Source organism: Vulpes vulpes, chromosome 8 (assembly GCF_048418805.1).
Source record: "Vulpes vulpes isolate BD-2025 chromosome 8, VulVul3, whole genome shotgun sequence".
In the NCBI taxonomy this organism is placed as follows: Eukaryota; Metazoa; Chordata; class Mammalia; order Carnivora; family Canidae; genus Vulpes; species Vulpes vulpes.
The window spans coordinates 26091892-26119742 of record NC_132787.1 but is presented as its reverse complement, the minus strand read 5'-3'; the positions used below and the strand labels follow the sequence as shown (position 1 = coordinate 26119742).

The 27851-nt window shown below is 35.2% G+C and overlaps 1 protein-coding gene across 5 annotated transcripts in view; it reads left to right on the top strand.

Annotated features, from left to right (window-relative positions):
* SLCO1C1 (solute carrier organic anion transporter family member 1C1) overlaps positions 1 to 27851 on the top strand; it is a 57704-nt gene that overhangs the window by 12944 nt on the left and 16909 nt on the right. For 3 of the 5 annotated variants that reach the window (XM_072765872.1, XM_072765871.1, XM_025995133.2), the window contains exons 5-10: positions 2993 to 3125; positions 12167 to 12291; positions 15497 to 15643; positions 17402 to 17500; positions 19273 to 19518; positions 20540 to 20704. In XM_072765872.1, coding sequence (XP_072621973.1) covers positions 2993 to 3125; positions 12167 to 12291; positions 15497 to 15643; positions 17402 to 17500; positions 19273 to 19518; positions 20540 to 20704 — 915 coding nt within the window. The remainder of the gene's footprint in view (positions 1 to 2992; positions 3126 to 12166; positions 12292 to 15496; positions 15644 to 17401; positions 17501 to 19272; positions 19519 to 20539; positions 20705 to 27851) is intronic. The other 2 variants (XM_072765873.1, XM_025995135.2) reach the window with 1 other exon arrangement.

Genomic DNA, 27851 nt, shown 5'->3' with positions numbered 1-27851 from the left:
ATTAGTACTTATGTTCTATTTTAAGATTTTTATGATTTCAGATCATGTAGGTCTTTAATACATTTTGAGTGTATAGAAATGCCACTGATTTCTGGGTATTAATTTTGTATCCTGCCACTTTACTGAATTTGTTTATTACTTCTAGTAGTTTTTTGTGCAGTCTTTAGGATTTTCTATATATATAGTATAAATGTATGTTAATTTTAATTGATTATCAATTTTAATTGATTATAGATACTGTAGAGTTTTCTTTTTGTAGATGCTATAGAGTTTTCCGAATAGGCAATCAGATTGTCTGAAACAGAAGTCAGTTTTATATTATTCTTTCCAATTCTAGATCTGCTATTTCTTGTTCTTGCCATGTTGTATTGGCCTCAGTACTATGTTAAATAGAAACAATGACAGTGGGTATTCTTTTCTCATATCTGACCTTAATGAAAATGCTTTTACAATTTCACCATTAAGTAATATGTGTGCTCTGTAGTTTGGTAGATATGCTTTAAAAGCTAATTTGCTCAACTATTCTTCTTCTCATAAGTGAGTGGTTAATTATATTGGATGCTTTTACTACATCTTTTAAGATAACAATGGACTTTTTCTCCTATCATTTAAAACAATGATTAAGTTAACTTTTTTTTTTTCTTATTTGGTGATACCCTTGCACTTCCAGAACAAATTGCATTTAGTCTTTTCTTTCATTGTCCTTCTCTTGTTTTGGTTTCAACAGTATATAAGTCTTATGAGTTGGGTGGCTTTCTTTTTTGTTATCTAAATACTTTTTTTATATAGAGGGCAAGAGAGAAGAAGAAGAAAGAGAAGGGGGGGGAAGAATCTGTTACTCAAGGTTTTAGTAAAACAATTTTAAAATACTATGGATCTATTGTCTTTTCCAGAGGCTAGTGGTAATAGATGTTATTTTTTGATATCCAATTTAATTGTTTAAAGATTATCATCATTTATTTTCTTCTTTTTTCATCATTTATTTTCTATTTGTATCTTCTGAAAACTCAGAAAGGATACTAAGTATAGAAAGCAAAAACTCTATATATATTACAGATGTTGAAATGGTATTATGTAGTCTGGCATACCCCCTAATGTAGCACAGAAACAGCCTTAAACATGAGTCTTATTGCGAGGTGTTGGTGGTTTGGGAGTTGGGAGGATAGGTGATTTTGGTTGCAGGGATACATCACCTATAAGCTGAAGGTCAGCTTTCAATATACTTTGGTTTATTAACTGTGACACATTAACAAAAATATAGACATAATATCAATGTAATTTGATACAAAATTTCTTCTACTAAATGCTTAAATATCAATTAAGAAATCTCATATTCAAAGTTTTGTTTTGTTTTGTTGTTTTTTTCCTGTGAAAATTAAAAGAAGCTTAATTCTTTCTGGAGCCATAAAACCTAGAGTCACAAATTAGCCTGCAAGCTAATTTTCTTACTGTCATTATTGTCCTCAAGGCTATAAAAATTGCTGCTCTTTTTGCACTTGACTAAAGCTGGCAATGTGAACAAACAGTAGTAAAGTAGATGATTACTTACAGATGTAAGCAAACATACTCTTGCTAGAAAATTGGAAACACTGAAGAGAGCATCAAAGCAATGCTACCCATAAGCCATCACAATCAATTGCTGGCAAATTGCTAAGTTCTTACTCTATCTAACACTGCAGTTTTACAAGACTATTCCAAATGCAAAGAGCTGAAACTTTAAAAGCCCTTTGAAATCTAAGATCCTAAACAATGTTTATCAAAGCATATTCCAAGAACCATTTCCATCAGCACATTTGAGCTGGTGTTAAAAATGCAGATTTCTTGGCCTACCTCTAGATCCATGGAATGAGAAACTGTTGAGAACTTCCAAGATTCTGCATTTTTAAGGTTTCTGTTTCCTTCACCACGTCTTTCCTGTATTTTTGTGTACAGAAAAATATGAGGACATTTTCCCTAAAGCATGTTTAATCACTCATGACCATCATCAACAAAAAGTAATTTATTATATGCTTCATTAGAGGCTTTTTGTAAAAGCATAATTTCTGCCTTTAAAAAATTCATAAATTATTTTTTTAATGGAAATTTTATATTTCAGACAGTTCGGATTATAAGTAAACATTGAGGAGCACTTGGGTGGCTCATGGGACACCTGAGTGGCTCAGTGGTTGATAATCTGCCTTCAGCTCAAGCTGTGATCCTGGGGTTCTGGAATTGAATCCCATATCAATTCCAGAAGCAGGAAGCCTGCTTCTACTTCTGCTATGTCTTTGCCATTTTCTGTGTCTCTCCTGAATACATAAATAAAATCTTCAAAAAAAAAAAAAAAACCATTGAGGTTATATAACTAGTATATTCCTAAAGTTTGCTTATGTGAAGTAATTTTTACCTCTGTTTTGAGTCTTTTGTAAAAAGCATATAACAAATTGTAAAGTATCTTAGTATTAATATGAATTTCATAATTTTATTTCATAAAATGAAGTATAGTTGTACTTTTTTACTTTTTCTGTGATGAATGCCTGCTAAAGCTAGAGTATATAATGTTTGTTTCAAGAGCAAATGGGAAACTGATGAAAGTTTTAATAGAAAATATTAATGAATGAGGAAACAATAATAAAATTCACTTCAAAATCACTAAGAAAAATTTAAGACAGCAACCAAAAGAGCCCTTCTACAATTTGATTAACTGATAAAACACTTTAAAAGGACAAATAATTAGGGTGAATGAAAATGAGGTAGTAGTGTTGGTAATTAAAGTATTTTGATAAATGGATGAGATAATTGAAGTAATGAGTATGCAGACAATTTCAAGAGTCATCTTAGATTAAAGCAAAGAAAGACAAAGGATGGAAAAGATGGTAGGGAGACAGTTTAGTTAAAACACACATTGCCAGACCTGCTATAGACATTTGTTCATTCAGTCATATTCATTTAGTTATGCTGATGACTTTTTCTAAGTTATTGAACTGATGAACATTTTATTCTTCACCCCAAGGGAATCTCTTAGTTATAACATTTGTAAGCTACTTTGGATCCAAACTTCACAGGCCAAAAATAATCGGAATAGGGTGCCTAATCATGGGAGTTGGAACATTGCTCATTGCAATGCCACAGTTCTTCATGCAGAGGTAAGTCTAAAACAATTATCTTTTCTTGCTTTAACCAATTGTATTCCTCCCTTTTTATAGTTGCAATTAATTATTTAAATTTAAGAAAATGACACATGGCTTAAAGTATAATAATATTATCTTATTTTTGCTATATTCTCTTTGGGCAAAATTTCAGAATACTTAAAATTTTACTTAAAATTCAATTTACCTGTGGATGTAAAATGAGTAAAAAAATTAATATATTGCGGTAAATGTCAAATGGATGTCAAAGGGGTAATGAGTGAATGCTACTAACAATGTCCTGGATAATTTCAGTGGCAGATCATTGACTTAAGGATATATTATCAATTCAAATAACTATTCAGTGTCCAAATACTATCTAACAGAACTTTCTCAATAGGAGTATGGTGTGTGTATTCTTTAACCCTGACGTCTACTTTGGGTACTTTTGCTGGTAATTCTGTTAAAATTTGCATACAACTTCAGTAGTTCCAAAGGTTTTCACCATTATTATATCATTCTATCTTTACCTGTGAAGTAGAAGAGCATAGTTTGGAGATTCCTGGGTGGCTCAGCAGTGTAGTGCCTGCCTTCAGCCCAGGGCATGACCCTGGGGTCCTGGGATCAAGTCCCACATCAGGCTCCTTGCATGGAGCCTGCTTCTCCCTCTGCCTGTGTCTCTGCCTCTCTCTGTGTGTCTCTCATGAATTAATAAATAAAATCTTTTAAAAAATGTTTAAAAAAGAGCATAGTTTATCTTTTTATTTTACTGTCTGCTGACTTTCTCAAGGTTAGCTGTCTTATAATTATAGAACTAGAATCCTAAAACAGGTATTCTGACTTCTTTATGCATATCCATGTTGTCTTCCATGTCCGTGGTTACCTATTGCTAACTGAGAGAAGTGACTATCTACAGGTTTTGAAGCAAGATAACATTTGTAAAAATTATATATCAAATCATACTTTGATTATTGCTCACTCCAGATCATTATATCATGACATTTTAGAGCTGGAGAGACTTAGATATGATATAGTCCCAACTTTTTCTTGGAATCCCAAGTTACATACATAAATATAGTCAGATTTTTGCCTCCATAGGCAATCTATAAAGGTAGTACACAGAATCCTCTGTGTGGAATCTTTTCTACTTATTTGTATAGTTTTCCTGGCCACTTCATTTTTAGTTGGAGAGAGATCTATGGCTTCAGAACCTCTACCTACTCTTTGGACACCTACCCAGCCTCCTTTCCACAGGACAAAAGTTTCCTTTAGATCACTGAGGTTCTACAAAAGTGCTGTCGAGAGCCAGTGAATAAGGAATTGGTCTTCACTCTGCCCAATCCCTGCTTGACCAATAACCATGCCACTATTATGTGTTCTGATCACTGAGCCCTCATGCAACACTTTACTTAAGGGGATAAAAAGACTTCCATTACAAAAAAAAATAAAAATCTGAAAGCAGTTGCAGAGAATAAATAAACCCTTGATTCTTGGCATAACTCATTCTGCAGTGGATGAATAACTTTCTATATGACCTTGGCCATCTTACTTAACCTTTCTAGGCCCCATTTGATCTATCCTAAAATAGATATTATAGGCATTAAAAATAATATCTAATTTAAAACAGCATTGGAAATATTAAAAGACACAGCTAAAATACCAAGTTTCCTGATGGAACTAGTAGCTGTGTCATTATTGTTAAGTATTGCTATCAATCCTCCTTAGATAATTGAGCCACCTGATTTTAACCAGAGACCAGCAATGGTTTGTTTTAAAGGTATTGCATTCAGAATAATAATCTTGTTACTTCAAGTTAATGACAAATATAAAATACTAGTGCAAGAAAATCAGAAGACCAGCCAGGCAGCCAGTCTAGGGCTGTCAAGCTGCTAGGGCTAACAGCCCTAGCCTGGCTGCTTAAGGATACCAGAGTCAAAGACAGATTTTTATATACTATGTTTATATATGTTTAAAGTTATATTTGTTAATCATTTTTCAGTGTCTGTGATTTACCTGGTACTGTGCCATGTAATGGGGCTACTCCAGTAAAAAAAAAAAAAAAAAAAAAAAAACAACAACAAAATGAAACAAAACAAACAAACAAACAAAAATATATATATATGCACAATTCTTTGCCCATGAAGTTTACTGTCTACTAAGGATTATTGTAATAACTTCTTTTCAACTTTTCAGAGCATGAATTGAGTACTTGTCCATAACATCATTTTTGATCTCTAAAAGACTACTATACTCTGTCTGCCTAGAAGAAATACCTTTGATGTCCAACAAAACATAGTATTTATCATGGGTATCAATTATTGAGGGCCTACCTCCAACTGCCTGTGTTTAACTTTATATGTGCTAGCTCACCTGACTCATGAATTTAACAAATATATGTTGGTCATTGTTCTAGGTAATGGAAGTATAGTAGAGACAAAAATCTCTGCTCTCATGGATTTTATGAGGACACAGATAATAAACACATAAGTAATGATACAGTATGCCAGATAATGTTAAGTGCTATAGCGAAAAATAACAACCTGAAGACTCAAAAAGAGTATGTTGTGGGGAGGGAAGATTGCAGTTTATTTATTTATTTATTTTTTAAGCCCAGTTAATAGCTTTTATTTTTTTTAATTAATTTTTATTGGTGTTCAATTTACCAACATACAGAAAAACACCCAGTGCTCATCCCGTCAAGTGTCCACCTCAGTACCCGTCACCCATTCCCCTCCAACACCCGCCCTCCTCCCCTTCCACCACCCCTAGTTCGTTTCCCCGAGTTAGGAGTCTTTATGTTCTGTCTCCCTTCCTGATATTTCCCAACATTTCTTTTCCCTTCCTTTATATTCCCTTTCACTATTATTTATATTCCCCAAATGAATGAGAACATACACTGTTTGTCCTTCTCCGATTGACTTATTTCACTCAGCATAATACCCTCCAGTTCCAAGATTGCAGTTTAAAGTAGAGTTGTCAGAGGATGGCTTACCAAGATGACAACACTTGGAAAAAACTAAAGGAAATGAAGGGGAGAGCCTTGAAGATACCCGGGGAAGAAAGATTCTGTGCTGACTGAATGGTGAATGTAAAGTTCCTAGAGCAAGAGGGAGAATAGTATGTGGGTGAACTGGAGGGAGGCTAGATCTGGAGTGGGGTGAGCAAGGCGAAAGATTAAAGGGAAAAGGAGAAGCTGTCAAGGTTGTTTCTCAACTTTGATGGACATTTGAATCACCTGAGGCTCTTGGTAGACTGTAGATTCTGAGTTAGTATCCCTCCCATATGATTTGGTTTCAGTTCATGCTGCAAACCTCACCTTGAGTGGTAAGGTTGCAAACCATTGTGATGATCTCAGCTTCTTTTTGGAATGAGATGGAAAGCCACTGGAGTGCTTTGAGCAGAATGACATGACCTCACCTACATTTGTTTAAGGGTCATGCAGACTACTACTTGGAAAAATAACTCTGGTGGAGGAAACTTGGAAGTAGGGAGACTATTTATGAAGCTATTGTATCAGAGTCAAGATTGTGTCAGAGTTTTAATCCAGGTCAGAACTAAAATCCCAGATTTAAAAGCATTTAAATCACTGGTGGTCCCCTATTTAATTACTTCTCTGTCTCCTTATCCAACAGAGCCTAAATAGGCAAGGCTACATGGTTACCCCCATCTTACCACTAAGAAGATTGAAATCTGAAGAGATTAATTGATTTTTCTACAGTGTCATATATAGTAATTAGTGACAAAGGAGGCACTTGCATAGAAGTCCATTACCCAAAATCTAAACAATTGTTATGCCTACACAGTTGTATTTTTATAGAATGAATTGAGAAACCTCAAATAATTTAAAATTTTCAAAATATTATGTAATCACTACAGATATTTTAAGATCCTTGGCCTACTGCTTCAGGGATTCACTATATTATTTCTGGCCAATCATAATAAAGCAAGTGGACAAGAACATTCAAATTCATTACTTAGTAAATATACTATCACTACACTAAATGTATCTTTAAAAGATTTAAAGGGAGACATCCATAATGCTAATGCTAAAGAGAAAAACAATCATGTTTAAAACAATATTAAAAACTTGAGACTCAAAGACATATTGTCTTCTTATACTTGGAAGTGTTGACAGAAAAATCACTCTAGAATCTAGAAGTAATAACAAAAACAAGAGACCCAGGATCGAGTCCCACATCGGGCTCCCTGCATGAAGCCTGCTTCTCCCTCTTCCTGTGCCTGTGCCTCTCTCTCTCTCTCTGTCTCTCATGATTAAATAAATAAAATCTTAAAAAAAAGAAAAGTAATAATAGTAGGGGACTTTAACCCCTCACTTACATCAATGGACAAATCATCTAAACAGAAAACAAATTCAGAAAAAATGGCTTTGAATCACACCCTGAACCATATGGACTTAACAAGTATATTCAGAATATTTTATCCTAAAACAGCAGAGTATACATTCTTTTCAAGTGTACATAGAACATTCTTCCAAGGGACACCTGAGTGGCTCAGTGGTTGAGCATCTGCCTTCAGCTCAGGGTGTGATCCCAGGGTCCTAGGATCAAGTCCCACATCAGATTTCCCATAAGGAACCTACTTCTCCCTCTGCCTATGTTTTTGCCTTTCTTTCTGTAGCTCTCATGAATAAATAAATAAACTCTTTAAAAAAAATTCTTCAGAATAGATCACATATTAGGTCACAAATCAGGCCTCAACAAATACAAAAAGACTGAAATCATACTATGCGCCTTTTCTGACCACAATACTATGAAACTAAAAGTTAACCACAAGAAAAAAATCTGGAAGGACCACAAATACATGGAGGTTAAATGACATGCTACTAAACAATGGATGAGTCAACTAGGAAACCAAAAAGGAAGTGTAAAAAAAAATACAAGGAAACAAATGAAAATGAAAACACGGTGGTCCAAAATTTTCAAGATGCAGCAAAAGCTATTCTAAGAGGGAAGTATAGAACAATAAAGGCCTACCTCAAGAAGCAAGAAAAATTTCAAACAACCTAACCTTACACCTAAAGGAGCTAGAAAAAGATCAATAAATGAAACCTAATGCCAACAGAAGTAGGGAAATAAATAATAAAGAGCAGGAATAAATGATATAGAAACTAAAAAAAAAAACAAACAATAGAATGGATCAGTGAAACCAGGAGCTGGTTGAAAATTAATATTAATAAACCTATAGCTAGACTTCTCAAAAAAGAAAAGAGAAAGGACCCAAATAAATAAAATCACAAGAGAGGGGAAATAACCAACAGCACAGAAATACAAATAATTATAGGAGAATATTATGAAAAACTATATACCACAAATTGGACAACGTAAAAGTAGATAAATTCCTAGAAATATACAAATTACTAAAACTGAACCAGGAAGAAATGGAAAACTTGAATAGGCCTATGACCAGTTAAGAAACTGAATTAGTAATCACAAACCTCCCAAAAACAAAAGTCCAGGGCCAGATGGCTTCACAGGGGAATTCTACTGAACTTTTAAAGAAACGTTAATACCTATTATTCTCAAACTATTCCAAAAAATAGAAAAGGAAGGAAAACTTCCAAATTCATTCTATGAGGCCAGGAATCCCCTGATATCAAAACCAGACAAAAACTTATCTAAAACAGGGAACTACTGGCCAATATCTCTAATGAACATGGACGCAAAAATTCTTAATAAAATACTAGCAAAACCAATATGTTATAAAAATTGTTCACCACAATCAAATGTGATTTATTCCTGGTTCAATATTAACAAATCAATGTATAATACACTGCATTAATAAAAGGATTATGATTATTTCAGTAGATGCAAAAAAAAGCATTTGTCAAAGTACAACATCCATTCATGGTAAAAATCCTCAACAAAGTGAGTTTAGAGGGAACTTATCTCAACATAATGAAGGCCATCTATGAAAAACCCACAGTAGAATCCTCAATGGAGAAAAACTGACAGCTTTTCCTGTATGATCATGAGTAAGACAGGGATATCCTCTCTTAACACTTTTATTCAGTATGATACTGGGACTCCTAGCTACAGCAATCAGACAACAACAACAAAAATAAAAGGCATGCAGATTGTCAAGGAAGAAGTCAAACTTTCACTATTTGCAAACATCATAGTACTCTATATAGAAAACCTGAAAGACCAAAGAACTGCTAGAACTGATAAACAAATTCAGTAAAGTGGCAGGATCCAAAATCAATATACAGAAATCTGTTGCATTTCTATTCACTAATAATGAAGTAGAAGAGAAAGAAGTTAAGGAATCAATCCCATGCACGATTGCATCAAAATACTAAGATACCTAGGAATAAACCTAACCGAAAAGGTGAAAGACCTGCAATCTAAAAACTCTAATGAAAGAAATTGAAGATGACACAAAGAAATGAAAAGACATTGCATCCTTATAGATTGGAAGAACAAATATTGTTTAAATGTCTATACTACCCAAAGCAATCCACACATTTAATGCAATCCCTATCAAAATACCACCAGCATTTTTCTTTTTTTTTCCACTAGCATTTTTCAAAGAACTAGAATAAACTATGCTAAAATTTGTATAGAATCACAAAAGCCCCCAAATAGCCAAAGCAACCTTGAAAAGGAAAAGCAGAGCCGGAGGCATCATAATTTTGGTCTTCAAGTTATATTACCAAGCTATAGTGATCAAGACAGTATGGTGGTGGCACAAAAATATACAGATGGAACAGTGAAACAGAATAGAAAACCCAAAAATTAACCCACAACTCTATGGTCAATTAAACTCTGACAGAGCAGAAAAGAATATCCAATGGGAAAAAAGACAGTGTCTTTAACATTAGGAAAACTGGACAGCAACATGGAAGAGAAAGAAACTTGACCACTTTCTTACACAATACACAAAAATAAACTCAAAATGGATTAAAGACCCAAATGTGAGACCTAAAACCAGAAAGATCCTAGAGGAGAACACAGGCAGTAACCTCTTTGATATCAGCCATAGCAACTTTTTACTAGATATGTCTCGTGGAGCAAGGGAAACAAAAGCAAAAATAAGGTACTGGGATTTCAGCAAAACAGAAAGCTTCTCAAGAGTGAAGGAAACAATCAACAAAACTAAAAGGCAATCTATGGAATGTATTTGCAAATGACATCTGATAAAGGTTAGTATCCAAAACATACAAAGAACTTATAAAACTCAACACTCAAAAAATGAGTAATCCAATTTAAAAATAGGAAGAAGACATGAATAAACATTTTTCCAAAGAAGGCTTACAGATGGCCAACAGACTCATGCCAGGATGCTCAACATCACTGAACATCAGGGAAATACAAATCAAAACTGCAGTGACATATCATCTCACAGCTGTGAGAATGGCTAAAATCAACAGGACAAGAAAACAAGTGTTGATGAGGATGTGGAGAAAGGGGAACCCTGTTGCACTATTGGTGAGAATGCAAACTGATGCAGCCACTGTGTGAAAAACTGTATGGAGGTTAAAAAAGTTAAAAAGAGAATGATCCCATGATCTAGTAATTGCACTACTAGGTATTTACCTAAAGGATATAAAAATACTGATTCAAAGGAATACATGCACCTCAGTGTTTATAGCAGCACTATCTATAATGGGCAAATATGGAAACACCTTAAGTGTCCATTGACAGATGAGTGTATAAGGAAGAGATGGTATAAACACACACACACACACACACACACACACACACACAGAGAGAGAGAGAGAGAGAGAAAGAATATTAATCTCCCATCAAAAAGAATGAAGTTTTACCATTTGCAACAACATGGATGGAGCTAGAGAGTATTATGCTAAGTGAAATAAGTCAATTAGAGAAAGACAAATACCATATAATTTCACTTATGTGGAGATTAAGAAGCAAAATAAGTGGCCAAAGGGGAGAGAGAGGGAGGGAGGAAGAGAGCAAGGCAAACCAAAAAATAGACTCTTAACTCTAGAGAGCACACTTATGGTTACCAGAGTGGAAATGGGAGGGGGATGGGTTAAATAGGTGAAGGGAAGTAAGGAGTACATGTGATGACCACTAGGTGTTGTAGGAAGTGTGGAATCACTATATTTTCCATTTGAAACAAATATTACACTATATGTTAATTAACTGGAATTTAAATAAAAACTTAAGAAACCAAAAAAAACCCCACATATCAGCAATGCAGTTCTACTAAATTTATAACTCTAAATACAGGGCAGCCCCAGTGGCTCAGTGGTTTAGCACCGCCTTCAGTCCAAGGTGTGATCCTGGAGACCCGTGGTAGAGTCCCATGTCGGGCTCCCTGCATGGAGCCCACTCCTCCCTCTGCCTGTGTCTCTGCCTCTCTCTCTCTCTCTCTCTCTCTCTCTGTCTCTCATGAATAAATAAAATATTTTTAAAAATAACTCTGTGGTGAAATACGGTGTGCAATACCATAGTTTTTAAAATTTAATTTTATTTAAATTCAATTAATTAACATGTATCATTAGTTTCAGAGGTGGAGTTCAATTACTCATCAGTTGCATATAACACCCAGTGCTCATCACATCACGTTCCTTCCTTAATACCCATCACCCAGTTACCCTATCCACCCCCACCTCCCCTCCAGCAGCCCTCAGTTTGTTTCCTATAGTTAAGAGACTATAAGAGACCCTTAACAATATCATAGTTTTAAAATTATTTCTCTTACACCAATTTAGGGGTAATCATAATTTTATCAAGTGTGAGATATGTTTTTTATTAGGGAAGCAGATGATTTATATTCATTTTTACATTAAAATGAACTCTTGTGAATGATTCTTACTTTTATTTTCTTTTACTACACTGGGTAACTGGTTCAGCTATGGTGGAAATGCCAATGAACCAGACTTTCTGGCAGACTCTCTGGCTCTCTCTTTAGGGTACTCTGCTGTTAAATGCTGGTTTGGTATTAGTGATTCAGACTCCATTAGCTGCAAACTCAAACAGGTGTCCTAATGAATCATGTAGTATACATACAATATTTTTAGCATGATGTTAAATGAGTCTGTAGTAAAAAAAAAATTCTTTTTTGTACAGGTACAGATACGAAAAGTATTCTCCTTTCTCTAATTCCACTCTCAGCCTCTCTCCATGTCTCTTGGAATCAGACAGTCAATTACCTCAGTCGATTATAGAAAAATCACAGTCTAAAAGAAATGATGGTAAGATGACTTTTTTTACTTGATTAAGAAAGTTTTGGGTTTTTTTTTACAAAGACTTTATATGGGCTTTATTATGGACAAACATTTAAATGTGTTTTTTTCTTCTGTCAAAAGATTTACTTAAATTGGGATACTATACTATAGTGCCATCAAAATTCCTAGAATATAAGGCAGTATATGATGAGATCTAAGAAAATATGCAGAGATTCAATTCTTAGCGAAAGGAGCATTAATTGCTGCTGACTGAGAATAGCTCTCAGTGGTTCCAAATAAGATGAACCATTAGATCAAGATAAAACTAGCTTAGAACATACAAATCTCAGGCCATTGCTCAGATACAAAATAAATATATATTTTCCCCAAGATCTCAATTGAACTTCTGTGTCCAGTCCCTTTTCATCAGAATGGCAAAAGTTTAATCTCAATTTTTCCCCCAACTTTCACCCTTTCCCCAGGGGTTGCCTACATTCTAGGGAGATTACATAATAGCAAAGGAAGTGGTTGTGGGAGGGGCCTCTTGGTATTATTGGTCCCTGGTCAATTTAGATATTTAAAATCCCTCTGGTCACAGTGTTTGGTCATATATGTCACTTTAGGGTCATCCTATGTCTACCTTTATGTTCTTTTTAACAAAGCAGCTCTTTCTGATGCAAAGGTGACAGTCATGGAAACTTGGAAATAGTTCTATTTTCCACACACGACAGGATGTAGTGAATTTTGTTAGAATGTCTAAAGTTCCATATGGCTGACACATATTGTATAGCAGTGTATTGTATGAGCTACACTTGGGAACATGGGAATCATCTGGAAGCCCTTTGAAGAGCCAAAAGCAGGGATGTTTAGCCACAATGTACAGCTGTCTCATCTTTTGGATCTTGCTGCCTCCCTGGGCTCTAACTGGCCAAGGAGGCACAGGTTATCCCTGCTCATGGAGTACATAAATCTACCCACAGATGTTTGTCATGTCTCCAGGATGCTACAGAGGCAGGAGATCAAAAACTCTCTCTCCCTTGTCCTTCAGCATGGACGTGCTCACCACTTCCTCTTTACCACTCCCACCTCACTCCCTGCTTCTAGCCTCTCAATTCATTTCTGTCTCAGCAGTATGGAAGCTTCCCTTTTATGTACCTGCTAGTCATGTAAATATTTTATCTATAGCATAAAACATTTTCTTTCCCCTAGTATCCTCATCAGTACTTTCTTTTGAGATGCCTCTTCCCTAAGGTGTGAACACTTGAGGTCTGGTTATTTGAATGAAAGGAAGGGCCAGAGAATTAAAGATCTAGAAATATGAGGGGAGGAGGTAGGGAAGACATAATCAGGTAAAAAGTTCACCCCATCCTGCTGTATGAAAAGGAGCAGAAAATCACTCTGGAAGAAGAAGAGAGTGTAAAAGGAGGGTTTAGACTCTCATCTCTACACAGCGTACAGTAATAGAAAATATTTTGTTTTGTTTTTGACAGGAAAATGTGCTATAAATGGCAATACAACTAATTAGGAAATATTTAAACCTTTAATGTTAAGAAACATAGGGTTGAGAGAGGGCATTAAAATGTTTTTAATGTAGAGAGATGAGTTATTAGACGGGTATACAATATAAGACTCACAACTCAATCTTCTTCTTTCCTTTAAATGAGGTCCTGCTCCCTTAAAGTCAGAGACATATGTAGACATCAGACATAGTGGACACAAAGTTCATCCTAAAAATGATAATGGGGTAAATATAGGACTCTTCTCAAAAATACTCCACCTACAACCCTCAGGCCCCCAACAACACTGGAGAGCAGAGTTATTCAACAGAACAACTCTGTGATGGTGGAAATAGTCTATATCTATGCTGTCTGATACAGCAGCCATTAGCCACATGTAACTATTGGGTACTGTAATATAGTGAGTGTCACTGAGAAACTGAATTTTTAATTTTCTGTAACTTTAAGAAATTTGCATTTAAGTAGTCACATGTGGTGTGTAGTTACTATACTGGAAAGTACAGATCTAAGATATCTTCCCTTATCTATAAGACTTCTCTACCAACAGGCTTCTTGAGATCACACAAACGTTAGGGGTAGAATTGACATTAAAATCACTTTTTTAGAAAAGGAATTTACATTTGGGGAGTGGAATGGAAATCCAGAGAAAATAAATTAAAAATGCTTGGTCACTTGACTGTATTTCTAGAAGAGGCAGAGTTAGAAGCAACAAGACTACACATTCATCTTGTGTGTTACACAGTCTCACTCATCCACACAAAAAGATTCACCTCAGTTTTAAATAACCCATATTTTACCTTCAAAATTTACTTTAAGGGCTACTAATAAACAGAAATAATGCCTACCTCATAAGATTATGAAGAGAACTTAATTTTAAAAATGCCTGCCAACCACTTAGCCCAGTGCCTGACAGGAAGGGAATACTCAGAAGTGGTGATTGTCAAAGATAGAAAATATTATCACTCTTATTAAAGTGATTAAACTGGTCAAAGTGTATTTCATTTGTGATATGGGAGTTAATTCTCCAGCTTCATATGATCATATCAAGACATGACTTCTATAAATGCACTTAAAAATTGTTAGCTTTGAATTTCATTCTAAGAATACTACCAAAAGATTCTTTTTGTTGGAATAATTATACTACTAAAGCATATAGAGTTTTAAATTTTTATGTGAATTTGTTTCCTAAACCTAAGCCCTAAAAATGGTTATTCACTATCAAACAATTGTAATGCTACCCAAAGTTGAAGTATCATGCATATAAAATTTTGAATTTCAGATAAAACTTGGTCAGCAATAAAATTACAAGTAATTTCTGTTGAAAAATATTAAAATGTAAAGATTAAGGGAAGAAAAGACTTCTATTGAAATTTTGTGTTTTGTCCCAGACAGGATATTGAATGTTATTGGAGTGTAGGAACTCAAAGAACTCAGTGTAAATATAAAATAAAAAAGAGAAGAGAAAATAAGAAACAAGACATCAGAAAGAAGAATCAAAAGAGTTCCTTGATCAAAATCTCTGTGGGATTTACATTGCCTAAAACATTGAAACCAAAATATTTTCCAATCTTGTGCAGACTCCTATCAAATTATGTCTACTGAAAATTTCACTTTTACATCCTAATCCAATTTTAGGACAGCTTGTAGAAAGCAGAATAAATATTTAACTTTGATACTCATCTAATTTCATTCCTCTTATTTGCTTTCCTTTCAAGAATGTGAAATGGATGCCAGCTCTTCCATGTGGGTTTATGTTTTCCTGGGTAACCTTCTTCGTGGAATTGGGGAAACTCCTATTCAGCCTCTAGGCATCGCCTACCTTGATGATTTTGCCAGTGAAGACAATTCTGCTTTCTATATTGGTAATGCCTACCTCGTTCATCTTCTTGGGAAGCAGGGTACCTGGTTTTCTCAACTCCATTCCAAACTAAATAGGGTGTAGAAGCTTTTATCCTTCAGATCCAGTTCCTGTATTGAGTTCACACATTTCTGAGTCTACACTGAGGGTTTAGATGATGAAGAAACCTGAATATTAGAAGGACCAGTTTCACTGGGGAAAGAACATCAGATTAGAAGAAAATAACTGGAAGATCAGCTGCTCTGATGTATGACTTTGTACAAGTATCTTCATGGACTTCAGATTTCATAGGTTCCTTTTATTGGGTTAACTGTACTACTGAAGCATTTAGGGATCAGTTATATTTATTTTTCTATTTTGTTTCCAGAACCCTAAGCTACTTCCCATCTTTTAAGCCCTGCTTATTTAAAGCATTTTCTTCCTATGAGGGATAGGCAGCAAGGAATTCTGAGTTCTCAATAGCAGTATGAATGGATAAGGAAAAATATGGGAAAGGTGAGATCTAGGCCTGATGCTAACCCGTGTCTAAAACAGGTGCCAGTGGGTAGACCAGCAGCTAAAATCACAAAAAGCAAACTACAGCGGAACTCAAACTCCAAGACCAGATGCATCTAAGCAGCGTTTATTGAGTGCCTCTTACATCTTGGAAACTAAATTTTTCTCCATTTCATACATCAGTCTTGATTTCTTGGGGTTCTGATCCTTTGAGGGCCTGGCCTTCAAGGGACAGAAAGACAAGATTTAAATTTGCTGAGGAGGCTGAGGCTAGCTCCAGTCTATTCTGCCCTGGCCATGCATGCAGAACTCCAGAGAGCCCTCACAGTCAGGCAGGCTGTGATTAAAAACAGGTTACCTGCTCTACTGGGAAACTGCAGCATAAATCAGGACTTGGAACAGAAGCTTCATGACACATGCTAGGCTAGTACTCTGGGGACAAGAGGAAAGATTGCAAGCCAAGAGATGCATGCAGGTGTCAAGATGTCCCCTTTCTGCTCTCTCTCTTCACCCTCTCATCTTTTCTGGAAAGGATCCGGTAACTGCCATTCACTCTTCCTCTTAATTTAAATTAATCTGCCGGGGATATGTGTGCGTCAAGCTCTGTGGTGAAATGAAAGGCAGATGGGACATACTTTGCAGGGAAGAGCTACCTTTCTGGTAGCCAGAAATGGTGTTGTGTAGGCAATCTACTCCATTTTCCTTGCCATTACTGTTGCCAGCCTAGTCATGATTATTCCAAAGAGCACCTCTCTGCACTCCCAAGTCTAGTTCCTTGGCTGGCTGCAGTCAGGAATATGCATAGTTACCGCTCTCACAGATGGTCCCACGGACTCCAAACACATGCACTCTTGCAATAAGGTGGAATAAATCAATTTCAATTTCAAAATGACTCTTATGCTTAACCATCTATAATAAGGTTTTGACTGTCAAAATAGCATAATTCTGATTTTTTTAATCAATGAGGGAAATCTAATTCTAATGAGTGAAGTTTGCCCCATTTGGAGGAAATTAACTTCTTTAGAACCTTGGTGTTATTTTTGTGCTAAGAGGTAATTAATGCCTTTCAGGTGTCCATTCTTCTTCCAAACCTGAGGACTTATTTCCTGATTCAATAAGGTTGAAAAATTGACAAATTAAGCATGCTTAAGTGAAAAGTTGATGAAATGTTTTCAGCTACGAACTGAATCTCACTCCTATTTCTTGTTTAAAAATTTATTAATTTACAAAAGCAGAGAATTGACACTTTTTTTGTGTGTGTGTGCAGGGTGTGTGCAGACGGTTGCAATTATAGGACCAATCTTTGGCTTCCTGCTAGGCTCATTATGTGCCAAACTGTATGTTGACATTGGCTTTGTAAACCTAGGTAAGGAAGTTTATTTTCATTTATTTATTTATTTTAGTCCTACATTTTTTTGATGGGGATGGTGTAGAAGATATCAAATTCCCTTTTTATAAAGTGATATGAAAATAATCCACTGAAAATTTGTCATTAATATAATCACCAAACACATTAATAAATGGAATATGAGAAATAGGCAATGACTAGAACTGGATGACCCATGGTTTGTTATTCAGATGTATCCTTTTTCACTTCTGGCTTGCCAGTTCAAACACATTCTAGCATAGTTAAGACTAAAAACTGTGGTTTCCTGTTGGTTCAGGTGTAGCAATATGACAGTTACATCAACTGATAATGTATTTTGTAGACTTGCCAGGAAGACCAAGAATTGAAAGTCTTCCGGCAACCAAAATATGTTCTTTACTGTACAGATCTGTACAGATCTGAAAGGTGGAGGCATATTATACTAAGTATGCCTTACTCTCTGGGAAAGTGCTTGTGGGGGGAATAAGTGGGGGACCTCATCTTTCCACAGCTATTAATGTGTTCCTTTCCTTGTGAGGTGTCCCTGCTACATATAGACATTGCTTTCTTTTAAAGAAGTTCAAGAGAGCAGTTAGAAACAAGAAAAACAAGTTTCAGTTTTTAAAATTTTGAAATTGCATTTTAAAAGGCCTTGTATGTTAAGATGAACTGCAAAACTCTTGCACTAATTTTTCTTTTTTCTCAAATAAACTACAAGACACATTCCAAAAATTGTATTTATTTGTTCATTTATGTATTCATTAACCTCATTAATTTTGCATCTATTCTATCCCAGGTGCTGTTCTACCACAAAATGGTGAACAAAATAGTTGAGTGCCTTGACTTCCTGAGGTTTTAAAATCCAGTCATGGAGATTGATACAGACAAGAAAGCATAGGTGTGATGGGTGGTACAGAGGGAAATTGTTAAGGGGAAGCAATGAAGATGCAGTGATGAGCCAGTGTAAACATTTTACCAAGTATAATGCAGTGGCAATTGAGCCTAGTTGTCAAAGGACATGTGTTTATTTTGTTATTCTCACAGAATACAGTGGAGGTAGATCTATCATATGCTTTATGGGTTCTTATATAGAAAAGAAAAAAAAACACTTGATTTGGTCCAAAAAACTTCATCACTACTTACCTTTTCACCAGATAAGAAATGGTGTCAAAAATAAAGTTTTGATGATAAATAAGATACTGACATTTTATGTATACAGATCTTGCTTCAGACCGAGAATAGCTCTGAAGTATTAATAACCATCATTTAATGAATAACATTCTGTGTGGTTTAGACTAGATTTGGATAAGGTGTTAGGATTTAACTCTTCCTTTGAGAAAAAAAATCTTAGATGTTCAATATATGAACTAGATGCAAGTGGTGCTGATGTGTGGGAGCCAGCAGAAGGTTTTGAGCCCCCATAAATCTCCCTCACATGGGGCTTGCTTCCTGCCATGGGATGAGAGGTCCCTCTGCAGGGCAGAGTAAGACCCCCTCTTCTGGCTTTTAAACTATATTCTAAAATATAGTTTAGTCTAAGTTTAGTCTAAGGAACAAATGAAGAAAAGCATCATGTTCCAGAAAAAAAAACACACCATGTTTCCTTCAAAAAGCAAGATGATAATGTACAGACTAGGAAGTTATCATGCATGAATTTTATTAGGTATTTTTATGATGTGATAGAACTACTGCTAGGATTTCTTTTTAAGAGGCTTGTTTAAACCCACTAGCTTTGCTATATATGCTACTTAGCCATCTTCTCTCTCTTTCAGATCATGTAACCATTACTCCAAAGGATCCCCAGTGGGTAGGAGCCTGGTGGCTGGGTTATCTAATAGCAGGAATTGTAAGTCTTCTTGCAGCTGTGCCTTTCTGGTGTTTGCCAAAGAGTCTACCAAGACTCCGAAGTAGAGAGGATTCTAATTCCTCCTCTGAGAAATCCAAGTTTATTATGGATGATCATACAGACTACCAAACACCCCTTGGAGAAAAGTCAAAAATAATGGAAATGGCAAGAGGTGAGCCATAATCTTCTTGATTTAGAAGCAGTTTCCGTTTTCCTGTTGAAACTCTGTAGGAGATCTATAAATAATACCCCCTCTTTCCCCATCATTTGTTCAGAAAAATTGAGGAACTATACAGGAAACAGAACTGAAGGTTACAAAGTCATCTTTATTACTAGAGAGTGGATTAAAGAACATGACCTGAAGTTTTGGTAACCTTCTTGCTGGCAGTCCTACCCTGATTCAGGTTAGACCCGGCAATGGCCCCTATCTGGGATTGCCACTTTGCATTAGACAGAAAAGAGTAAATCTTCAGAGCTTGTGGCCTTTTAACATATGAGATTCAGTCATTTGATAAATGTGTGTGGGTACATGTTTCCTACCATTGATGATCAAAGAGTGGATATGGTGTGGGGCAAAAGGCCAGACATGTTAAAGTGAATTCCTTCCACATAGAAAAGGGATGGTTGTGAGACAGACTGATCCCCCTCAGTTGAGCCCAGCAAGCAATATTTACATTTATAGTAAATCTTCACATTTCAAACTCTCCAGCTGCATTAATAGGAAGAAGGGAGAATCCAAATCTCATTTCTTAACACTAAAGTTTATTAAATTAAATGGAGATCACTTTCATATTTCTTTCTCTGTGACCATGACCCATGTTTGAAGAAGAGAGGCCAGAAAACTGATGTAAGTTCTTAATGTCCTGCCAATAACGTTCAGCTCTGTAGTGAGGGAGTATTCTTGTCTCTCTTTCCTTTTACCCATATAATCGAGAAGAATCTGTTCCTGTCTGACTTATACTTCTAACTATAATCTAAATTATATGCCTGTAGAAGTGAGTGCCTGTGTCTAGATATGAACCTGACAAATCTCAACCTTGACGTGTGCCAATGCTGCATTTCCATAATGTATATGTGCACTATGTTATAAATGGTCCTGATAACTGTGGCTGTCTTTGCCCTGTTGCCAAGGCTGTGTCTTCTGCCAAGTGTAACACTGTCTTTAATTGCTCCGTGTTATTTTTGTCTTATAGATTTTCTTCCATCATTAAGGAATCTTTTTGGAAATCCACTGTACTTACTATATTTGTGTGCTAGCACTGTTCAGTTCAATTCTTTGTTTGGAATGGTGACCTATAAACCTAAGTACATCGAGCAGCAGTATGGGCAGTCATCCTCTAAGGCCAACTTTGTTATCGGTATGCTCCCTGTCCTTCACGCTTGCCAGTAGGCACTATCAGCTGTGTCTTGTTAACCCTTGGGCATTTTAAAGAAAGCTGTTCTAAGATTTAGACTGAAGGTGATTTTTGGCGTTTTAGATATGAAGTCAAAAAGTGAGTGAAAAAGATCTACCAGAGTGAAAAAAAAACAGTAAAATATTGTGATTGTGATCATCTGTGATATACCTTGAGAATACCACATAAACCAGATATGCATTTTTATTAGGAGATTGTGACACTAGATATGTATCATTCAGGTGTATCCAAAACTTCCTAATAGTGGCCATTTTACCTGAACAGCTTCTAGAATTATAAAAAGTAAGTATTCAGAAAGCTTAAAAGGTACTCATTGCAAAACACTTTGTATCTGCTCAGAGTTTAAAGGACTTTGCTGAGTCCTGGCATGCAGGTTATTTAAAAGGGCTGTGTTGCTAGCATAGCAGATCAGTCAACAATGAGAAAGCTGTTGAAAGGCAAAGAAAAGCATGAAGAAATGAATGAAGAAAAACCAGAATGTTACAAATACATGAACATCATGCTCCAAGTCATTGGATACTTTTAAAGCCTGGATTAGTTCCTTTAGCCCATGACGAGATCATTAAATGCTACTATTTCGAGACATACATATATTTTATTCCTTTGGCCATATTCCTTTATGGTAGGAGACTTCCAAATGTTTAAAAACATTTCTTCTCCAATTATATCTTCCCCACAATTTAAAGAATTGTGCTATGTATCTATCTCTGAAAGAGACCTCTGAGTTTATTTCAGAATACATAATTGTCCTGTAACAGTCTTGGATAATGGTCACTTGGCAGATGCTAATTTAATTGACTCTGTTTGGACTATTCTGCTAAATTATAAATATTAAGGCTATACCACTCAACTTTTACTTTTAACATTAATTGGTTAAAATTAAGTTACTTATATGATTTAGCCTTTGGCCTGAAGAAACATTTTAGGTTTTATTCCCCTCAACACCCCCTCCATGACAATCAATGCTTTATGCTGACTTTAACGATAGAAGAGGAATACAAGGTTAGGAGACATTCTTTTTATTTTATTTTATTTTATTTTAAAATCTCCTTTGTGCTTATTGAGCTATGACTTAAAAGCAACAGTTAATTCTACAGCTCCTAAATGTGAAGCTCAGCTGGATAAATGTTTACACAAAAATGTGTGTAGTTATTGTCAGCTAGAACATGAAGCCCATTGCAGAACCCCAGAGGGCTCCCTCACACCTCCACCTACTCCCCATATTCTTTCCCAAAGCTAACAAGTATCCTGAACTCTGTCATAGAGCAATCTTGCTAGTTTTTGAACTTTATACAAATTGAATAGTATGCGGTGTACTCTTTTGTGTCTAGCTTATTTCAACCAAAGTGAAATCTGTGAGATTTATTCATGTTGTGTATAACAGTTTGATCTTTTTTAATGCTGTGTCATATCCTATCACATGAATATACCACAGTTTATTCGTTTTATTGTTGGTGGGCATTTGGGTTGTTTTCTGCTTTTGACTGTTACAAATAGCAATGCATGACCAGTTCTATATCTACTTTGGTGGGTGTATTCGCAACATTTTTTGTGGCTGTATCTTGGAGCAGAATTGCTGGGTCATAGGAATTATGTATGTTTAGATCTAGTAAATGTAACTGAAACATTTACCATAGGATTGTGCAAATTTATACTCACGCTAGAAATGTTCCAGTTGCTCCACATTCCTATCACACTTAGTATTGACTTTTTTTTTTCATTATAACCATTCTTACGGGGTGTGGTTTATTTGCATTTAACTGATAACTAATGATGTTGAGCACTTTTTTGCAATGACCACTTTGTTGGTCATTTCACCATTCTCTTTTGTTGATTATATTCAAATTGCCTATTTTTCTTGAGTTATCACTCCTTTTCTTATTGATTTGTAGGGGTAGATACTTTTTTTCTTGATTCAAGTCCTTTATTGAATATATATAAATATTTTCTCACAGATTTAAATTCTTCTTTTCACTTTCCTAAAGGTGAGCTTCTTAATTTTAATCAAGTCCAATTTCCAGTCTTTTTCATTCTCATTATTGCTATTTTAAGCCTGTTTTAAGAAATCTTAGTCAAACCATAAGGCTATGAAAATATTCTCCTAATATTTCTAATAGTAGCTTAAGTGTTTTAACTTTCACATTTAGGTTATAATACATTTCAATTTTTTTTGATATAATATGAAGGAGAAAATCAAGGTCACTTATCAAAATGAAAAAGCCATCTTTTCCCCATGAATTGCAATACAGTGACACATCTTTAAGTGTATGTTTATTTCTTATTATTCAATGTGTGCATAACACTTAGAGTTTGAGAGCATTTGATTTTGCTATCACTGGAATGAAAAATACATCTTTTATTTCAAATTAAAATCATTTATTTCATGAAAGAAAATTAAAAGCATTGTTTGGGGAAGGATATTTATAAAACAAGATGAAATGTAATCTCATTCCTTTATTGGGTAGATAATAGATGAAATACTTTTGCCTGTAAAATTATTTTTAAGAAAAATCAGCACAGATGAAAGAACTTGAAATTGTGAGAGATTCAATGGCCTGCCTAATTGCAAACATACATTATGATGTAGCCAGGAATAAAATTATTTCCCCTGAGTTATAGTTCCTCTCTAGATATAATTATTTCTGGAAAACTTACAAGAAAAATCTAATAATTCTTTTTTAAGTTGTGAGTGATTGATTTAACCGTAATCTTTCTCTGTACACTCAGATGGTCCCTGGGATCCAAACTCATCATCAGAATTTTTTGACTCATCTATCAAAGTTCGTCTAAAATTCTGATTCCTCATAGTTTCTTTTATGTCCTGTCTATGGATAATTCAAGTACTTTTGTGAGAGATAAAGTAATAGTGTCTAATGATTTCAATTATTGTAGCTAGGTTTCTTTCCTGAATGCATCTTGGTTTCACATTAGTTAAGTATGGAAAATAGCAGAGTAAGGGTAAGTGGGAAAATGAATCAACATTTCTAACACTTTTATTATCTTTAGAATGGTGAAAATAAATGCATCATTAGGTTAAAATAGAGATTAAATAAGACCTATAAACCTATAAAATGCATTATAAATGTATATAGCTGTCATTCAATAAATACTGTTTTCTTCTTTCTCTTCTACCTTCTCTTTCTTTTCTCCATCAGTTTTTAAGGGTTAGGGTGGGGGAGGCTACAAAGAATGATCATTTCTGTGATAAAATAAGAGAGAAACACAAAGCACATTTCCTCTCTGCTCTCAGAGAAGGCATTTGAAATGACATGGAGAAAAGAATAAACAGAAAATTTCCTACATGTTCAAGGGCCAGTTGTCATAATGATGATTTATTCTTGCTGTACATGTTTTGATATGTTGGCCATACTTTCTCATGCTAGCTCCTTTAATTTTGCAGAGAAGATTAAAGAAAAATAAGCAAGAAAAATGTTTAAAATTCAGGGGTAGAAGGCATATGGCAAAATGATTTTGCTGTCTCAAGTGTGGGTTTTTTTCCCCCATTGCAGTTTCTACTGGAAGAAGTTTAGATAGATGGTCTAATTTTTCTCCTTTTTATAGATTTTCCTATCACTACTAAGCTATGTGGAAATGACCTTGTTTTTTTTCCTTTTTAATATATAGATTGCAATTATTTAGTCATTTTTCTTCATTTCTTTGAGTTTTTTTTAATCAAATAAGGCCATATCTAGTAGACATGATACATTGACATTGACTCTCATTGAGAACAATGATTATTACTCTCAGTTCTTAGAGTTGTTAAACAGACAAATAAGGAAAAGTTCTGATAATTATTTGGGGAAAGTTGCTTATAATAGAAAACAATTTTTTGTGGCTAAGCTAGCATAGCAAATTAAATATGTGTTATGATGTGTTCATTAATTAAGTCAACTTATATTAAAAATCTGTGAGATAATGGAAAACAATCTTTGTTCATGAGGAAAAAAAATATTATACCCAAATAAGATGGCTAATTTTTCTTCTTTGTCTGTACTCAATTGGCTCTATGAGTGTGAAAAGTCCCAAAAATGTTCCCATGCATTTCTCTCTCTGTAAAATTCAAATCTTAATATTTATATCATATAACATTAGCATAATATTGTGAAGGTCCATTATATATATTACAGAATTTTACTTTGCTGGGAGAAAAACCCTGAAACATCCTAAGATACTATTATTATTATAACTTATTACTATTTCATCTTAATGGCTAAGGCTATCATACATTTGTATGGGAATCAGAGTTTCCAAATTATGTTGTAACTGTGCTGACCATCTTAAAATATTTTATACAAGTCTCATAAGTCCTTTTTATTTTTTTTAAGATTTTTATTTATTTATTTATTCATAGACTCAGAGAGAGAGGGGCAGAGACACAGGCAGAGGGAGAGGGAGAAGCAGGCTCCATGCAGGGAACCCGATGTGGGACTCAATCCTGGGTCACCAGGATCACACCCCAGGCTACAGGCGGCACCAAACCGCTGCGCCACCGGGGCTGCCCAGTCCTGTTTAAAACAGTAACAAAGAATATGGTCTTCATCTTGAATGAGTATACATAAGTAACAAGAACATATTCACTCTTAATTTTTCCTAATTTTCCTGTTATTTGAGTAAATATTTTAAACAAAAGAAATACATAAAGTAAATTGAAACAAATTGTGGATGCTGGTGTAAATTACAACTAGTATTTCCATTTGGAATATTTAGATGGTAAATATTTTAAGATCAGCACATTTTACGGTGAGTGGGAAAAAAAAGTATATAATGAAGAAATCAGAGTGAAATTTCTACCTCATTAGAGGATTTAAAAATGCCTAAGATGAAAGAAAAGAAGCTTTGAGAGGCAAACAGCACATCTCATTTGATGTTCAGGAACTCTGCTATCAACTCGGCCCAACATAGATATCTGACAGATCCTAGGGAATTTGAAAGGGAGAATCAAGCTGACAGTATATTTGAAAAGTACTACTATTATTTCATGGAATCATGTTATAATTCAGTTATCTTGAAATAGGAAAGTAAAATGTCCAGGAGAAATGTTATATGTGAATAAACTAAAGTTTAGTCATTTAGCACACTTTTATGAAAAACTGCAGGGAGCACAGGATATGATGGTGACCACAGTTTTTGCCTTGAAGGTGTGATTGGAGGGTGAGGGGTACATACTAGATAAGCTAACAGGTAATTGTGACAAGGACCAAGACTGCTGCTTATGGGACCCTGTACAAGGGTCAGCGGCAGAGGGAGGAAGGGGGTTTCTGGTGACCAACTTGTGCACCCTGATGCTAGAGATGTTCATGAAGGCACCGTATGGCTGGTGGAGGCTGTGGTAAGTCTCTAAGTAAGAGAAGCGTAGAGAACTCTGGGGAAAAAACCTTATCTTGGAGTCAGAATAAAATCTCCTAAGAGATGGAGTCAATACCTAAATAAAAAGCAAAAGGGATAGGGAGGTGTTAAAAAGATGAAAATTTGGGAACAAGGGTGGGGTTTTAAAGGACCTTGTATCAGATGAAGCAGATATCCTGTACCAAAAGGACTGGAGGCAAGAGAACCCATGAAACTTTCTGGAAGTTTCAAGAGACACAGGCCTCAAAGAGGAGGTCAGTCAGGAGAAGATATTCCTGATTTTTAACATTCTGTATTGAGAGAGCAATGCCTTTAGAATCATCCCATTTTGATTGTCAGGCTCTTCTTGGCCAAATCAGAATAGGGAAAAGGACAGTGGAAACCAAAACAGCTTTAAACTACAAACAGTATCAAAGGATATTCTTTGTGCTATGATTGCTTATGTTCCAGGTTTGATTGGTAGTTTACAAAATAAATGAAATTTTAACCACATTTTCAGAAGGTTTCAATTTAGAGTCTAGTTTTCAGAAGATGTGTTTTTTATAAAGTGCTTTTGGGAGATAGAATTGAAAAAAAGAATTGGACCCTACCCTTTTTGTGTAAGTCTTGGGTCTATAAGAGTGGGAATTCAAAATCAAGTACCATGAATATGTGTGTGTAAAAATAGGGACTTAGATGACACACATCAAATCTACGGCAATGCTTAGTTCTTGAGAAGGAATATGGATTCTGGAACAGAATATACAACTCCATATTTAAAAATCAGAAAAACTGGGAGAAGGTATTAGCATTTATTAACTTGGATTATGAGAAACCAGGTTTGCTATATTACTTTCCATTATATTCTCTATTTTTAAAAATAAATAATAATCAGGTTCCTCTTAGCTGATGTATGGCTCTTTAGGGGCCCAGTATACATTCATCTCTGCCACTTTCCACAGCCACAAACCTGTTTTGCTGGGAAAGAAAAAAACTAGCCCCTTCTCTTTTTTTCTTTCCTTTTTTTTTTTTTTTTTAAATTTCACTAACCTTGTGGTCATGCCTCCTTCAAGGTGGTTGATTTCTAATGTGACAATGTTTGTATTAACATTTACCAATTTCAAATCCAACCAAGAAGTCACCAAAGAGTGTCTTTGGCCAACTTTTCTAATATAGACATGTTCCCCTCCACCCACCCATCCCAATATTTTCATCTTTGTGAATCTGATAGATTAAAGTGCTGACAACAACTTAATTGAATGAAATTTTTGTGCCATATATTGTGCTAGGACTTCTCATGTTATTTAGTCACCATGGCACTGTTATTTGCCCCCTATAATAGGAAAGGAGACAGTTTATCGAAGTTCAGAGAGTCACCTATAGATGCACAGCTATTAAGATGTGGTACTGAGATCCAAACCACACAGTTAGGTCCCAAGAGTCCAAGTTCTCATTCATTTTATTGGATCTCTTCTTAGTGTTGATTAAAATCACATTTATTTGATTATTAGTGAGGTTGCACATCTATTAATCAAGAATCCTGTCTCCCAAATCCTTTGAGAGATGGGGTATCATAGTGATTAAAAGCACGGTATTTGACATGAGACTCTATATTGTCAAATCTGGTTTTAACACTTACTAACCATGACCATGAATAAATTGTGGTCTAAAGTGAAAATAGCAATATAGCTACCTACTACAGTTGTGGTGAAAGATAAGTGTGAGATATATCAAATGCTGACCTGAGTGGCTGGTACATTATAAG